The 17,382-nt window shown below is 35.4% G+C and overlaps 1 protein-coding gene across 5 annotated transcripts in view; it reads left to right on the forward strand.

Moving 5' to 3' along the window:
- Arhgap5 (Rho GTPase activating protein 5) overlaps positions 1–17,382 on the forward strand; it is a 63,438-nt gene that overhangs the window by 37,238 nt on the left and 8,818 nt on the right. For 3 of the 5 annotated variants that reach the window (XM_039111971.2, XM_017594084.3, NM_001399400.1), the window contains exons 3-5: positions 3,635–3,782; positions 14,456–14,533; positions 16,722–16,853. In XM_039111971.2, coding sequence (XP_038967899.1) covers positions 3,635–3,782; positions 14,456–14,533; positions 16,722–16,853 — 358 coding nt within the window. The remainder of the gene's footprint in view (positions 1–3,634; positions 3,783–14,455; positions 14,534–16,721; positions 16,854–17,382) is intronic. The other 2 variants (XM_063261673.1, XM_039111972.2) reach the window with 1 other exon arrangement.

Genomic DNA, 17,382 nt, shown 5'->3' on the forward strand with positions numbered 1-17,382 from the left:
TGCCTTAGCCTCACAAGTGCTAAGGTCACAGCTGTATACCCATATGCCCTGCCCCAAGTTTGCAGCATGTAAACTTCTTTTGTGGCATCACTAGAAAAGTTACTGGTCACATAGGTTAACCTCCTCCCCATATAATGATATTAGAGCAAACCTGTATTAAATTGTGCCTTTTAAAATGTTTAAAATGTCCTTCCTATAAGACTGCCTGTTTATTGTATTAGATTACTAACATCAAATCTGCTTAAATTTCAAAATTAACTTTTGGCCCTGCAGTATACCTTTGGGCTTGTGCTAGGCAATCTACATTATTTTACTTCCATTTATTTGCTTGTAAGTTTATTAATTTGCTTGTATATTAAGTTTTTTCAAGACAGGGTCTCTGGATAACAGAGCCCTGAATGTACTGGATTCACTTTGTAGAACCAGGCTGGCCTATGCCTCCTGAGTGCTGGTATTAAAGGTGTGCACCATCATACCTGGCCTGTTTCCTTTTATTAACCACCAAATTTAGTGAAATATTTAGGCATTCTAAGACAAAGTGAAATCTTTTTTTTTTTTCCTCTCCTGTCCTCAATTGGGATTGCAAGTATTTCAGTCATCTCAGAGTTTAAATTGGCTTTGAAAGGCCAGTAATAAAAGTAGTATTTCTTTTTTTTTTTTTTTTTTTTTTTTATTAACTTGAGTATTTCTTATATACATTTCGAGTGTTATTCCCTTTCCCGGTATCCGGGCAAACATCCCCCTCCCCCGTCCCCTTCCATATGGGTGTTCCCCTCCCAACCCTCCCCCCATTGCCGCCCTCCCCCCAACAGTCTAGTTCACTGGGGGTTCAGTCTTAGCGGGACCCAGGGCTTCCCCTTCCACTGGTGCTCTTACTAGGATATTCATTGCTACCTATGGGGTCAGAGTCCAGGGTCAGTCCATGTATAGTCTTTAGGTAGTGGCTTAGTCCCTGGAAGCTCTGGTTGCTTGGCATTGTTGTACATATGGGGTCTCGAGCCCCTTCAAGCTCTTCCAGTTCTTTCTCTGATTCCTTCAACGGGGGTCCTATTCTCAGTTCAGTGGTTTGCTGCTGGCATTCGCCTCTGTATTTGCTGTATTCTGGCTGTGTCTCTCAGGAGCGATCTACATCCGGCTCCTGTCGGTCTGCACTTCTTTGCTTCATCCATCTTGTCTAATTGGGTGGCTGTATATGTATGGGCCACATGTGGGGCAGGCTCTGAATGGGTGTTCCTTCAGTCTCTGTTTTAATCTTTGCCTCCCTCTTCCCTGCCAAGGGTATTCTTGTTCCCCTTTTAAAGAAGGAGTGAAGCATTCACATTTTGATCATCCGTCTTGAGTTTCATTTGTTCTAGGCATCTAGGGTAATTCAAGCATTTGGGCTAATAGCCACTTATCAATGAGTGCATACCATGTATGTCTTTCTGTGATTGGGTTAGCTCACTCAGGATGATGTTTTCCAGTTCCAACCATTTGCCTACGAATTTCATAAAGTCGTTGTTTTTGATAGCTAAGTAATATTCCATTGTGTAGATGTACCACATTTTCTGTATCCATTCCTCTGTTGAAGGGCATCTGGGTTCTTTCCAGCTTCTGGCTATTATAAATAAGGCTGCAATGAACATAGTGGAGCACGTGTCTTTTTTATATGTTGGGGCATCTTTTGGGTATATGCCCAAGAGAGGTATAGCTGGATCCTCATGCAGTTCAATGTCCAGTTTTCTGAGGATCCTTCAGACTGATTTCCAGAATGGTTGACAGACTAAGAGAAGTCATGAGCCAAATGGACTTAAAAGTAGTATTTCTTAAGAGTGAATTACAACAATTAAGGCTTAACTAGACAGTTGACTTTAAAAAAAAATTAATTATATGTATGTGTGTTTGTGTCCCATGTCTATTCACGCATATAGCTATATGCATATGAGTACAGGTATCTATGAAGGCCAGGTCCTTTGCAGGAGCAGTGTATTCTCTTAACCACTGAGTCATCTGTCCGGTTCCAGATATCTTTCTTAATCTTAAAAAAATAATAACTTTTTGATGTTGCAGACTAAGAACTCTTCACTTCTTCTTTTCTATTCATGCTATTAGACTCTAGGCATTAATGTTGATTAAGTTGCATGGTTTTTTGGCAATTCTCATTATTCCTATAAACAGACAAAAGTCAGTTTTGCTTCAGATTTTCTTTTCCATTCAAATTCTAATACACGTATTAGTTTGTAGCTTGAAAAACACCACACTTCTTCCAAGAAAAAAGAACTTAGCCACTTTACCTCTGTCTACCTTTTAAGTTACAGTCTCTTCTACTTCCTTGCACATAGCTGTTTTGGTGATGGTCATTTGGAGAATAAAATTATAGGCAAGTTAGATTTTGCTCCAAAACACTCTAGTGACTTGAAAATAGTCACTATAGCCTTATAAGAGGTGCATAGCCTTTCTTACCAGAAAGTGGTAGTGACTGAGGATTTGAAAGTTAGATTTTTATGAGCTCTGGTAGTTTGCTGTGTGAAAGAACCTGAAATTGTTCAAGATATCCAGCCTAGAGACTAAACCAAGGTTCCTGTAGAAAGAATGGGGAAAACGAGAGTTATTCGGGGCATAAGGTATGATGATGGTGTCTGTGCTTCCTCTCTTGCTGCTCCTTTCACTTTCCTCCTATTTGTATGTCAGCAACAGTACTAATGGACTAAATGAGTACGGCTGTGTGCAGAGGGGAAGGGGTGTTACTAGTTTTTTGTTTTTTTGTTTTTTCTGGTTGTTCGGTTTGCTTTATCAGGGAGAATAAAAAATTGTAGATGAAGTTAGGCTGAAAGAATCTGGGGTGTCAAGTACTCTAACTTTTTAAGTTTGAAAACTTCATCCTTCTGTCCTTCAGAGATCCCCAGCTCGGTGTTTGCTGCAGAATCATCTGCAGAGATAACATCTAATCCAGAAAGGTTGATTTAGAATCCCCGGAATAGTTGCATTTCAGACAGTGTTTAGTATATTTTTGAGATGTTTACTTTCTAGTGAAGAATACATTTTCTTTCTGATACTAGATTTTGAAAACTCTTGTTTAATTATTTTTCTTTTCTGAAGATGTTTTATATGTTTCTTTAGACAATTAAATGTCTAGATGTTAAAAATGTAAAGGAATAAATTGTAAAAAAAATGTGAAAGAAGGCAGCTGGTGGTGACAATTAAAAGTTTATAGAGTCAGATAACTTCATTTATAATCAGTCAAGAATAATTTGTTCTTACAAATAAAAGTTTATATAAAGCTACAATTTACCTCAAAGTTGATAGATCACATATAAAATGAGGAAGGACATTTGGTATTTTTGTTAGTCCTTTATGTTAACATTGAGAAACTTTTTCCCAATCTCTTGTTATTTAATTTTTCTAACTTCTAGACTTTCTTTCCAAAGAGATCATTTTCCTATAGTCAGCTTCCTGTCCCCCTCCCTGTCCATTTCTGTCTCCATTGTTCAGTTTTTATCTAGCAGAGTTTACCAGGGACAATATTAGGAGGCATTTGGATTGGATGTAGCTTTTAAATACTTCTTTTTGATCCAAAGTATTTATTTACATTGTTTGGTAATAATCTGGAGAAGATAAACATTAATAGTTTTAATTTGAATATGTTTTCTTGTAGCAGAAAAAGAAAACTAAGACCTTCAACCCACCAACACGTAGAAATTGGGAAAGTAATTACTTTGGGATGCCCCTCCAGGATCTGGTTACAGCTGAGAAGCCTATACCACTATTTGTTGAGAAATGTGTGGAATTTATTGAAGACACAGGTAGGCTAGAAGAATCAATACATGAGACTTGATATGTATTTTCATTTTTGCTATAATAATAGTTTGTTAAATGTGATATGTTAAACTGTATTTGTGCTTAGTGTTCCCATTAGTGTCATCTTAGTCTCTCTGAGGTAGCTATCTCATACTCAAACTTTTCATTGTTAATCAGTAGTGATTTTGAAGATCTTTTCTTGAACATAACTATGTTGAAAGTTAAGGTGTTAAACTTACTTAATTCTGGAATTTATAATAACTTTATCATATTAAGAGATTGCTACTATGATTTGAGTCAATAATTAAATACTTTTTACTATTTTAAACCTGATACTATTTATGTTACTTACTCTACACATGAATAATTTTCTTTAGAAGTTAAAGCCATAATTATACATTTGTAAATGGCAGTTCATTCTGTGTGGTGTTACGATTTATTGATTCAGTAGTTATAGCTTGATGTCATTTTATGTGGTTTGAATTATGTTTATAAGGAATGTGTATATACCTCACAGTTTGTAGTTATGGAACTTTCTCCTCTCAGGGATTCTCCTGTCTCTTATCTACCTCCTGAGTTCTGGGATTAAAGGCATTTGCCAACATGCCTGGCTATTAAGCATATTTTAAAAGAACTCAAGTTAACCATGAGCCTGAGTGACTGGGTGAACTACAATTATAAAAAAAAAAATAAAGGCATAAGCTTTATCAGTTTTAGCCTTATTTACTTGCAACACTTTTAGTTATATATAAGGATTGGGTTTTTTGTTGTTGTTTTGTTTTGTTTTTTAAAAACTACTATAGCCATTCATGTCTTATCTAAATAATCATGCTCAGTTTTGCTCATGGATGCCTTACCCTTTAGATGAGTTATCAGCTTACTTCTTTACAAACTGGTATGTACTTGATGGGGAATGGTGACTTTTGGATTTACTAAGGGGTACAATATAGCAAAATACTGTTATTTACCAGCATAATATAAATTTATATTTACATATATATAACCAAATATATATTCTTATAGTTAACACAGAGTCAACGTTTGATCTGCGCATTTAATCTTTCCTTCACCAAGCACTTAAGTGAGTTTTAGACAAATTTCTTGTTTGACTTTAAGACAGGAAAAACAAGATTTTTCTAATGTTAGCTCTCTGCTTTGGAGTTAATGATTTCTCATTTTCTATAGTAATATATTTAGGTCTTGTGAATCCGACTTATTTGTTGTTTGTTTCGGGAAGGAATTCCTTGTATTCTAGGCTGACCTTGAACTGTTAATACACATACTTCTAGTTACTTTGGTTCAGTTCACTAGCAAGTAAGACAAACTATAACTAGATTCTTCATATCCTACATCCACACATGACTCCAAGTTTTCTGTTTCTTTAAGATAAATGAACAGACTTGCATCAGGGCCTTGTACATGAGGATGTTCTGTATGAAGGAGATCACATCCTCGTAGATCTTCTGTCATCTCTGCAGAGTTCAGTTTTGACGAAAACCCTTCAGGCTGGATGGATGTTAATTTTATGACAAAGTTTGTCTGCATCTTGAGAGAAATCATAACACTTTTTTAACTCAGTTTCAAGTAGTAAATTTTATTGGTTGGTTTTCAAGTAAGCTAGCCTTGACTTCCTGGGGTAGATACCACTGGTTCTTAATGTTTATATGTTTTATATATTGCTGGATTAAATTTGCTAAAATGTTAAGGATGCAGATTATTGTTTGGTCTGATACATAGAATTATTTATTGTAGCAAGGAGATCTTACTCAACTCACTACGTATTAAAAGATATTTTCTGAATAACTTTCAGTTTCTTGCTATAGGAACTTGTCATAGATATGGACTATTCTACTGGTTTGTAGAGAATTTTCTGTACATGTATGAGGCTCTTGACTGTGTATCTCTACTTCTGGTGCTATGGCCCACAGATTAGGCATCAGTCTTTCTGACTTCTTATCTGTATCTGCTAGATTGTCACGGCTCTCAGGTTTCCACCTCCTTTCACTGAAGGAGGCACTAAATTGGAGCATTCAGATAGTTTATCTTTTCCATAGGGAAAAGCAGTTTTGAGCTGGGTATTTAGTACTTCTTATAAAATGTTGAGTTTTTTCCCCCTCTTTTTAACTGTTTGCTGTGGGAGGTCAATTTTCATGCAGTTAATCCTTCATGGTAGAAGTAATGTCTATATTAATGCAAATAGAATCACAGTAAAACATATTAAACAGTTTCAAAATGGTTTGTACATGCTGCATCTATTGGATATGTGTCTGCAGAGCTTAGGAAAGTATTTTGGTAATTGTCAATATATAAATATTAATGTAACTTTATCTTAGTAGGATTCAGGATCAACATTTAGAGTAAGAAGAAAAGTTCAAAATGTAGACAGATTATGCAAAAGAAAGGCTCTAAAACTAGCAGAAGAAAATAAGGAATCATAATTATCAACATCAAATAACTTTTTATACAATATATTAAGGTAAAATTTATGAACTTAAAACTAACCATATTAAAATGTACAACCCAGGAATGTGTATTGCACTTAGTGTTGTAGGCCACTCCTCATCTTGTTCCAGAACACTTTTATAGCGCTAAAGAACACCTCATGCTTGAGAGTTTCCCACTTTCTTCAGCTTACCAGTATGCTTTCTGTCCCACTAGATTTATTTATTTATTCTAGATATATTATTTAAGTTTAGGCATGTAATTATGGAGATTTTGTCTAGTTTCTTTGACTTAACTTATTTTTGCGATTCACCTGTGTTGTAGCATGTATCAATGAGATTCCCAGATTTTGTCTCCTTTATTTGGTAGACACATTCAGGTTGCTTCTACCTCTTGGCTATTGTGAATAGTCCTACTGTAATCATTCATATAGAAAGATTACTTCAACTGTTTTCTATTATTTCAGTATGTTCCTAGAAGAATGGAATTGCTGTGTCATCTAGTAACTAATTTTGTTATGGTACTGTCAGACTATTTCCCATAGTGGATACTGTTCTGCATCTTACCAACAATGTATTAAAGGTCAATGCTGTTTACATCATAGCTAACTAATACTATTGTTCTGTTTGCTTTTGTGCCTTAATTATTACTATTATTTTTTTTAATATGGGTTACATTTTGCCTAGATTATTTTGATAGTATTGCCATAGACTGTTATTTTTTAATTCACAAATGCTTGGTTTGATTTTTTTTTGTGTTTTGGATTTTTCTTTTCATTTATTTAACTACTGGATTTTTTGGTGAAATATTTGCCATATACAGTGTTTTAAATTTTGATCCTGTAATTTGGCTGAATTTCATTAACTCTGTTTGTTTTTGGTGTGTATTCTAGTAGGTATAGTTTTACTTCTTTATATTTTATATGGCTTTGTTTCTTTTTATTGAATTTCTAATGCATTGGTGAATCAGAGCGTGAAAACAGTACCTTTGTTGTATTTCTTATCTGAGGGATAGACAGTTTTTTTATCATTGGGATATCAAGGTGGTTTTCTCATAAATACTACTTACCCTGTTAAGGAAACTTTTCTGTGTTTCCTGAGGCTGCCATAAGACTTTTAGAAACTGCCTAGAATAAAACTAGTTATTTTGTCAACTCTGAAGACTAGAATTCTGAAATTACAACATCAGCAAGACTAATGCTCTGTCTGAAAATCTAGGTAGAATTCTCCTTTGCTCTTGACTTGTTATAATCCCTCATCTTACAGATGTGTCACTTCAGTCTTTGTCTTTGACATTTTCACTGGGTGTGTGTTTTTTCTTTTTACTTATTTAAAAATAATTCCTTTTATTTATTTCCTGGGTGTGTGTGTGTGTGTGTGTGTGTGTGTGTGTGTGTGTGTGTATACGCGCGCGCGCGCATACGCTCATGTGAAAGTCAGAAGATGAGTTGAGGGAGTCAGTCCTCTCCATCCACTATGTGTCTGAGATGGAACTTAGGCTTGGCCTGAAGCATCTTTAGCCACTGAACCATCTCACTGGTCTATTTTCTCTTTTGATGTTGGTATCAGTCACGTTGAGTTATTAAAAATTCACCCAACTTCAGCTAATAGGACCTTATCTTGATTCATTATATGCAGTAATCAGAGTCATCTTTTGAGGTTTATGGGTTAGCCTTACATACTTTTCTATTGTTGTAACACCCCCCCCCCCAAAATTAACTTAAGGAACACAGGTTTAGATTCCTCATGGCAGAGATGGCATGACATGGTGGCAAAGTAGCATTTATGTCTTTTCTTAGCTTTTGGAACTCTGAAAAACATAACAAGACTAACCAGGACTCATTCGTGGATCCTCCATTATTGGTTTTGGAATACTTTTTGCTTCTTTAAAATAGCTTCTTACCTATGTCTATGTTTTCATGCTTTTGTTTGTTTTATTTTGCATTTGTTTTTGTTTTGTTTTGTTTATAGAATGTTTTTGTTTATAGAATTTGTCTAATTTGTGATGAAATTCTAACTATTATTTACTGGAACTTTTTTTGTAGGGCTAACAGTCATTAAAGAACTATTTCATTTAGAATTCTATTCTTTAAATAGCCTCAACTCACTATCAGATAATTGTCAGACAAAAGTTGTAGTTACTGTCACTTGAATTTAACAGTTGCAGGTGTTATGTTTTTCAGAGTTCCAAAAGGTAAGAAAAGACATAAGTGCTACTTTGCCACCATGTCATGCCATCTCTGCCATGAGGAATCTAAACCTGTGTTCCATTACCTTTCTCCAAACTCCCATTAGTGACCCCTGCCCTGTCCTCCAACTTTTTATGTTTATTTTTATTGTTATTAAATAACTACCTAAGTCCAATTAGTGCTTCCCATATTGATGTGGGTTTTGGAACCAAATGCTGAGACATGAGACCAGAGCAAATACCCAAATCAGAGTGACTTTCCTCTCACTTGCCATTAGCTATGTACGCAGCTGGAGTCCCTCCCGCGTGCACACACCTATACCCTCCCCCCTTCCTGCGTGCTGGAATTCTGATTGGCTTGTTCATATGCAGTAAATACAGCTACGGCGAGTTGATGTATTCAGCATCCGTGTCTAGGAGTCAGCTTTTCATAGCTCCTCTCCCCTCAACCCCCTTTCCCCCAATCTACCGACTCTTAAGTTCTTTCTTCGTCTTGTACTGTGATGTTCCCTGAGCCTTGGGTAGAGAAGGTTGGTGTGGATGAGCACTGGGTTACTTACACTCAGCATTTGACCAGCTATGAGTGTCTGTATTAACAAGTATGGGCTGCACACAGAAGCTTCTCTGACCAAAGTTGAGAGAAACACAGATCTCTTCCTTGGGTTCAAGACTTCCACCACCACGAGTTGTGGAACTCAGGGTCCCAGGTTGTTTTGTTTTGTTTTTAAGATGAAATGAAAATAATGTATATAATATATGCTTTGTGAATTTTTAAATTATTATATGTAGTGGAAATAACAAGTGTTGGGAAACCATTGTTACTTTTAATAGAGATCAGTTAAAATGGCTTTTAATTTCTTTTTTCAAAAAGTAGGTATTCATTTTAGTTCAGGAAAGTTAAAAAAAAAAATTGCATGCACTCCTGGTCCTGTGGCATTAACAGAAGAAACTTGTATTTGATAAACTGGGAAAGCACTGCCTTTGTATGTTACTCATGTAACATTTTTTTTTTCTAGAACTGTCACATACTACTGCTAAGAATTCTTCCATTAATATTAACTTTGTCACTATTAGCTTTTAGTATATGAGAAATCTCACAGTGAAATTTCATTACTAATACCATTAAAAATTAGGCAAACATTTATTTCAGTCATTGTTCTGACATATAGAATAGATAGCCTCTTGAACTAGTAGCACATGAATTTTTTACATAACACATTAGTAAGCATTTGATTAAGAAACATTAAATCCTGTTTTAAGTAAAAACATTTCTACACATTTGTTTCTTTTGCCTTTACTAAAGTACATTTTCCTAGCTTGAGTAATTTATAGTCATTACATTTATGATGCCTATTATGTATACCTGATTGATACCTGTGTATGGGCCAGGGCCATCCCATTTATAGAATTCCCTTCCAGATCTTTCTTTTTGTACTTTAATATGTTAATATATTCTGAGCTGCCTATTGAACATTTCTGGTTAAAATGAGATGGCTTGTACTTGTCAAAATTAAGATGTAATTCATCCATCTTCCTCAGAATACCTTCTGTTTCTACTTGTTTGTAACAATAGCAGTTGCATTTTCCCAGTTGTCCAAGTTAATCTGACTTAAAAAGAAAATACTGGCTTACATAAGGCCATTTTCATACATGGACAACACATACTTGAGCAATTTTAACTCATTTCCCACCCCCTTTTCTTTCTTGTCCCTCTCTTGATCTGACTTCTCTATTGTGCCCATACTGTTAACAGGTAATCCTGTTTTTGCTACTTTTATATCAGTTTTCTATATATCATATTAAAGTCTATTACATCGCATTTGTATTATTCATTATCTAGTTTTTTTATTTTGATTCTTAAAATATTGTGTATGGGGCCCATGTGTGATTTCACTTTAATTCCACCATTTGGGAGGGCACAGCTGGTGAATTTGAGACCAGCTTGGTTTACATAATGAGTTCAGGCCAACCAGGGGTCCATAGTAAAACCGTGTCTCAAAACAAAAACAAAACAAAAAACAAAAACAAAAAAAAGTTTGCACATAGTACTGACGTTCTATACCCTAGTACTTGATGCTTTCCTTTTACTATGTATATATGTTATGTGTGTATGTAATTTTCAGTCTGTATGTTGAACAGAAAAGAGAAAATGTTTTCTGAGTCAGAGTATTTTGTCATTCCAATTCCCTGCAAATGACTTCATTTTTCTTTGTGACTGAATACCGTTGTATACGTGTATGTACCACAGTTTCTGTATTTGTTCATCTAATGATAGATGTCTATTTCCTGGCTCTTGTCAGTAGTGCACCAATAAACGGGTGTGTGATGTTTCTGTACAGTGTTAGTAGCCTTTTGAGTATATAAGCAAGCGTAGTATAGATATGTCATATTTAGTTTTCTGAAAAACCTTCATATTGGTTTCCATAGTGGCTACTACACAAGTTTCATTCTCACCAGCAGTTTCATTCTTTCTCCCCACATGTCATCTATCCAACATAGGTGCTGAACTCAGGTTTTCTGCAAGAGCTTTAACAGCTAAGCCATCTCTCCAGACTCTCCACCTCTTAGAGGATAAGGGAGAGAGAGACTGGGCCAAGGCTGGCCTCACACTCACTCTATAGCTGAAGATAACACTCAACTTCCCATCCTCCTGCATCTACCTCTGACTACTAGGTTTATGCATGTGTTACCCTACCCCATTAAAGGAATCAACTCCAGGGTCTTGTGCATGCGTGATAGGCAGAGTCATTTTGTGTTATTCCTTTTGTACTTGTGTGTGTGTGTGTGTGTGTGTGTGTGTGTGTGTGTGTGCGCGTGTGCGCGTTTGCGCGCGCGCACGCTCAAGCAAAAAATGCCTTTACCCTCTGAGCCATCTTACTGGACCTTTATTTTTGCCTTTAGGCATGGGGCTCATTCTAAGTTTGCTCCTTTTCCCCGTTAAGTGAAGCAAGGGATAAAACTCAGAGCATTGTATGTGCTGAGCAGGTTCTAACCACTGAGCTGTAACCTCAGTACAGCACACATCCTTTATATAACCCACTAAAGTGGAGGGTGGAATTACTTTTCTATATGATTAGATTATTGATTAGTCATTGATTTCTCCTGATGAGTATTAAAGGTTTTCTTGTTCAGTGTTGAATATGATGAATTCTTCTTGGGAAATTTATTTTTCTTATGTGCTTATGATCAAGACTTCTTAGTCTATAGTATTTAAGTATCCAGGTGGTACTGGCTTGGTGTTCTTGATATGCCTTAGTTTCAAATGTCCTTATTTATCAACTTTAAGAGATAGCTTTGCTAGGCATCTTTGTTGGCTATTACTTTTAGGACTAGAATTAAATTATGTCAGGATTTCTTGACTTTGACGGCTGCTGATTTCTGATGTGTTTGACTCTGTGAATTGATGTTTTTGCTTTATTATTTCTTTGCTTACTATTTGCGATTGACTAGAGTTAGAGCAAGGTTCTCTGATTGTTTAGGATTCCAAGTGCCTTTTCTTTTTAAATACTAAATTCTTTTTCCAGATTTCACTAAGTAGACTATAGTGTTTAAGCTTTATACTTCAGAAGTCTTGGGCTTGGTCTGTTGATTATATTCTAAAGTTCTTAGATGTTAGTTGTATTTTTCTTTTATTAATACTTTATTATAGAAGGTGCTAAATTTGGTCAGATTCTTTTTCTGTATGAATTAAGACACTAAGTTAGATTTTTCTCCTGCAGTCTATTATTACATTAATTAATTGATTTTTTTTTTTTTTGGTGGGTTGAATTTTGTTATTCTTGAGTAAATCCTGATTGGTCTTGATGTATAATCATGATCTCCTGAGTTCACCTGTTCTTCCTTCCTCAGCCCTTTAAGTAGCTGAATACCATAGTCACTTGATGAACCTTCCATCTCTTTACATTCATATTTTTGCCATTGATCCTGTGATAGTATCTTAGAGGCTGCATTTTTTTTCTTTTTAATCAATTAAGAGGAAAAAAGGAGAGTCTAAGTTAGCTTTTTAATTGTTACTAGGGGGTTATAACTATCATCTTAACTTTCTTGGTGTTTTTAGAGACAAGGTTTCATCTTGTAGTTCTGGCTGTCCTAGAACTCACTATGTAGGCCACCTGCCTCTGCCTCCCAAGTGTTGGGATTAAAAGTATACGCCACTACCCCTACACTGAGCAGCATATATTAAACTTTTTAATGGTCATGTTTTAATTCAGTTTAACTGTTTCAAACTATTTTTTGCCACAAATTATATCTTTGCAAATTGTGTGTCTGTTGATATAAATTGATGTATTTGTGGTATAATAACCACAACAAAAAGAGAAATTATAAATCAAAGCTGAAACACTTATGGCTTATGACCTTAACTATATATTTTTTTGTTGTTTTATGTTTTGTTACTGTTATAACTTCAGTAGGTCCCCTTGATAGTTAATATTGTCAACTTGATTTAATCTGTATTCACCTAGGAGATGACGAAAATTCTGGATTACCCTAAACTGGATGGAAACCATTCCGTAGGCTAGAGAGGAGTAAAAAGAAAATGAGCTTTGCATTAGCTTCCAGCCCCTCCCCCACCTCCAACTTCCTAACATTAGATATAATGTATGTAGTCAGCTAGCTGCCTTCTGTTCCTGCTCACGTGACTTGCTTATCTTGATGGACCTTAACCTCAAACTGTGAACCACAAGTAAAAACCATTTTCCTTAAGTTGTTTCTATTGGGTATTTTGTCATAGCAATAATAAAAGAACTAATATACTCCTTTCTCCAGTTCTCACATCTAAAAATATTTCTAGGCATTGCCAAGTAGTCCATAAAATGCAGTGTCTCCCCTGAGAAAACCACTCCGTGCTGTGAAGCACCTTGAGGATGACAAGCACTAACACTACATCCACATGTGGTATTTCAATAGGGAAACTAGTTCTTTTATGTTCAACTAGTCTCTACCCAAATGATTGATGCTAATCACATCTGGTTGTGGATACGTTTGTGTGTGTGTTCATATGTTCTACAGCTCACCTGTGTGTTGTGTGAATGTAGGGTCCCAAAGTTAATATCTAGTGTTGTCCTCAGTTACTCTCTTCTTATTGAAGTAGGGTCTTTCACTAAATCCAGACCTTGCCAATTCTATCTAATCTCTCTAGCCAGCATGCCCTAGAAATCCCAGTTCTGCTTCAAGAATGGTAGGTTATAGGTGGCTGCCAACTTCGATCCTCAGGATTGCAGTGCAAGCACTTTATCCATCGAGCCGTCTCCCCAACCCCTGATTGTAGATTGCTAAGTATTTGCTTTTGGTTCTTTTAGAAAAGGGTACATTGATTTTACACGTACGTTTGTATATGCATCTTGACAAATACCTGTCAAGATATAATATCTACATCACCTTTTTTGTCCTTTCCGGATTTTCTAGTCACCAGAAAGTTGCTTTTGACAAATGTTTACCTGTATTTTAGGTAAGAATTCCTTGCTTTAGGATGTCATATAAGTTAAATATATTTTGTTTCTGGCTTCTTTCCTTCCTTCTTTTATTTTTACTTCTTTATTTTTTGAGACAGGCTTTTGCTATTGAACCCAGATTGGCCTTAACCTCATGATCATTCTGCCTCAGTTCCCCAAGGGCTATGATTATAGACATATACCACCACATCAGACATAACCTGGTTTCTTTCACATAACCTGAGTATTTATGAGACTAATTCATGTTGGTTGTGTCAGTGATAACTCATAGTTTTATAGCTATGACCCTGTGCTCATAATTTTTCTGAGCATAAATTTTTGTTCATTTTATCTTCACAGATTTCTGAGAGTTGAAAAATTTCCCCAGTATAATACTTTGTAAAGCATGAAATACTTTTAACCAGGCAAATGGAAAAATATAGTACGTTGTCCTGTGCAAAGGTCCTGACGTATTACTTCAGGAATGATACTAGACATCAATTTTCTAATATTTCTATAAACTGTAGTCACAGTTTGACTAGTCGCTAAAGTTATAGAAGTATGCATCTTCTTCAGTACAGATATATGTGTTTATAAAATATGTTTTAATTTCTTAGGATTATGTACCGAAGGACTATACCGTGTTAGTGGAAATAAAACGGATCAAGACAACATTCAAAAGCAGTTTGATCAAGGTAATATAATTGCAAAGTAAAATTATTGTCTTTCTGTTTTCTGTGTTAGAATTCTGCAGTAGCAAAGTTGCTGTTTTTATTTAAAAGTTACAGAAATGGATATGGAGAGGAAAGCATTTAAAAGTGTAATTAGAAATATTAAATATATAGTAATTGCCACAGTAAAAAGTATAGAACTGGGAAGGGTCTGTCTAAGCACAAACAAGAAATACTAAGCCTAGCATGGTTGGTGCATAACGTTATTCCCAGCACTGAGGAGGCAGAGGCAGGAGGATCTCTATGAGTTTCATGACAGCTAAGGCTGCATAGTGAAATTGTATTTTTTTTTTTTTTTGGTTCTTTTTTTCGGAGCTAGGGACCGAACCCAGGGCCTTGCGCTTCCTAGGTAAGCGCTCTACCACTGAGCTAAATCCCCAGCCCCGTGAAATTGTATTTTAAGAGGGGAAGTGGATGGGGAGGGGGCAGCAAATGTTGATTCTTTTAGTCTTCTTAGGAAGGTTGATACTAGGCAAATATAAGAGAAAGTGGGAAATAATCAAACTTAAAGTGCATTTTAGAATAAAATATTTGAGACAGTTGAAACAGTTGTGTAAAGAAAGTTCAGTATTCTATCTATATTTTGATGTGTGAAGGCTTGAAGACAAGAAAGGGATCCAGGTAAAGCAAATATTTTGAGGTAATTATATATAAAAAACAGTACTATGTAAAAGTGCTTTTTTAATGTCATAGAATAATCTTTAGGAGCAAATTCAAAAGTGAGTGAACTCCATGTGTGAACAAAGATAAAACTAAAAAATGAAAATTAATAGAGGAAGTAAGTGAATATTTTTATAGCCTTTGACTGGAAAAGACCTAAATTTGCTAAGGAACCTAGGAAGCATAAATGAGTATCAATCAAGGCTACCTAAAAAATGTAAAAATGTTCCATGAGAGCATAAAAACAAAATCTTCAAGAAAGTATGGACTTACCATACAGATTAAACTATTAGTATATATTTGAAAATATACTCAGTTCCTTACAATGACAGACTTCTATTTTAAGATTGTATTTATTATCAGTGAGAAAGATTGTTGGTAATGTAGGCAAACACAATTTGTATACCTGCTGTGGGTACATTTTGAGAGGGAGTTTGTGAGTGTTAAAATTCAAATTTCTTTGTTTTGGAAATTCTACTTCAAGGAATTTGCATTCCAAAAGCCTTTGCATGAGCTTGTTAAAGGTACTTGTTGCACTATTTATAATTTTAAAGGGAGGAGGGGAACACTCATGTGTCTATGAATGTTGACTGTTGTGATGAGGTATGTTTGTTAAAATGGCAAAACATCACTTACTGAGTGGTATATACATGGTTAAAAAAAAGTATGCCATGTTGCCAAAAATACTCTGTATTTTTAAGAAATATCAGAAAAAACTGTTTTATAATATGCAGTTCTTACAATTCCACGAAAAGTGAGGAAGACAGAGTAATATAATAGTTGGGGCTCTTAAATTCAATTTAGTGGTTTTATTTTTTTAATCTTGCCACTTAACTGTCTGCTTCAGGCAAGTTAATCTTTCTAGATCTCATTTTTTTATCACACAGTAGAGATGAAAGAATAAATATGAGGCTAATGCGATAATGCTTAACCAGTAAGAAGTGTAAATTGGTCATGTTTTCTTTAAGTGATCATAAAAAAGCTCAAATGAAGCATGCTATAAATTACAAGTAATGATTGTCTATACGTCTTAGGGATTTGACTTGTTAATATCAAATAAACCTTATGATATACCTTTAGTATGTTCTTTCTTGTTCTTTAAATTAGCCCTTTACTGATAAGATAATTATTTAACCTATTCATTTAAAACATTACAAAGTAGAATTTAAAGGTCCAAGTTAGAGTCGAGATTTATAATCTCTATTGTTTGTTTTGTTATGGTCTTTTAAATAATCTGTATAAACAGGAAACTAGGAAAGCAGTATTAAAATTCTTTAATGCACTATATGCTGGTGTGTACGATACGGAGTTTGTTGATAAAATACTTTCTGCATGGGGTTGCCTCTTCCTGATCTTTGTAGTTTGCTGGCCTGTGAGGAAGGTAATTAATGAAAAAATGTCTTTTGGTAGTAAGTACCCATTCAGTTTACCATTAACCAGTAATAAGTTAAAATTTCATTCTCTCAATTAAGTTTTGATTTTTGTCTTATAGATCATAATATCAATCTAGCATCAATGGAAGTGACAGTAAATGCTGTAGCTGGAGCTCTCAAAGCTTTCTTTGCTGATCTGCCAGATCCTTTGATTCCATACTCACTCCACCCAGAGCTATTGGAAGCAGCAAGTAAGCATAAACTTTTTTTTTTTTTTTTTTTTTTTTTTTGCCAGAGCGAGAGGTGAGGAAGAGTGATGATGGTGTTTTAAATATTGCTTGCCAGAATCATCTATGCACTTGAATTTATAGTTAGAAATTCATTTTATTAGAAATTATGTCTTAAAGGTATCCACCAAATTTAAAATAGAATCGGTCCCCATGAGTGACCTTAGGGATTTTGTTTTTAGCTACTCTCACAGATAATGAGGGGCAGAGGGGGTGTGCACTGAGACCAGAAGAGGGTGCTGGGTGTCCTCTTTTATTACTGTCCACCTTGTTCCAAGACAGGTCTGCTCTCCCTCTCCTTGTCTCTCTCTCTCTCCTTCACACTCCTACCATGGTGCTGGTTGGCAGCCAGTAAGCACTAGGATCCTCCTGTCTCTTCCTCTTTTCCTCACAGTCCTAGGGTTACAAGGAGCTATCCTTGCTCCAGCATTTTACATGGGTGGTGGAGTCTGAACTTAGGTCTTCATGCTTGCTTGCTAGATAATTTAAATTT

The sequence above is a fragment of the Rattus norvegicus genome, chromosome 6 (assembly GCF_036323735.1).
Source record: "Rattus norvegicus strain BN/NHsdMcwi chromosome 6, GRCr8, whole genome shotgun sequence".
NCBI lineage: Eukaryota > Metazoa > Chordata > Mammalia > Rodentia > Muridae > Rattus > Rattus norvegicus.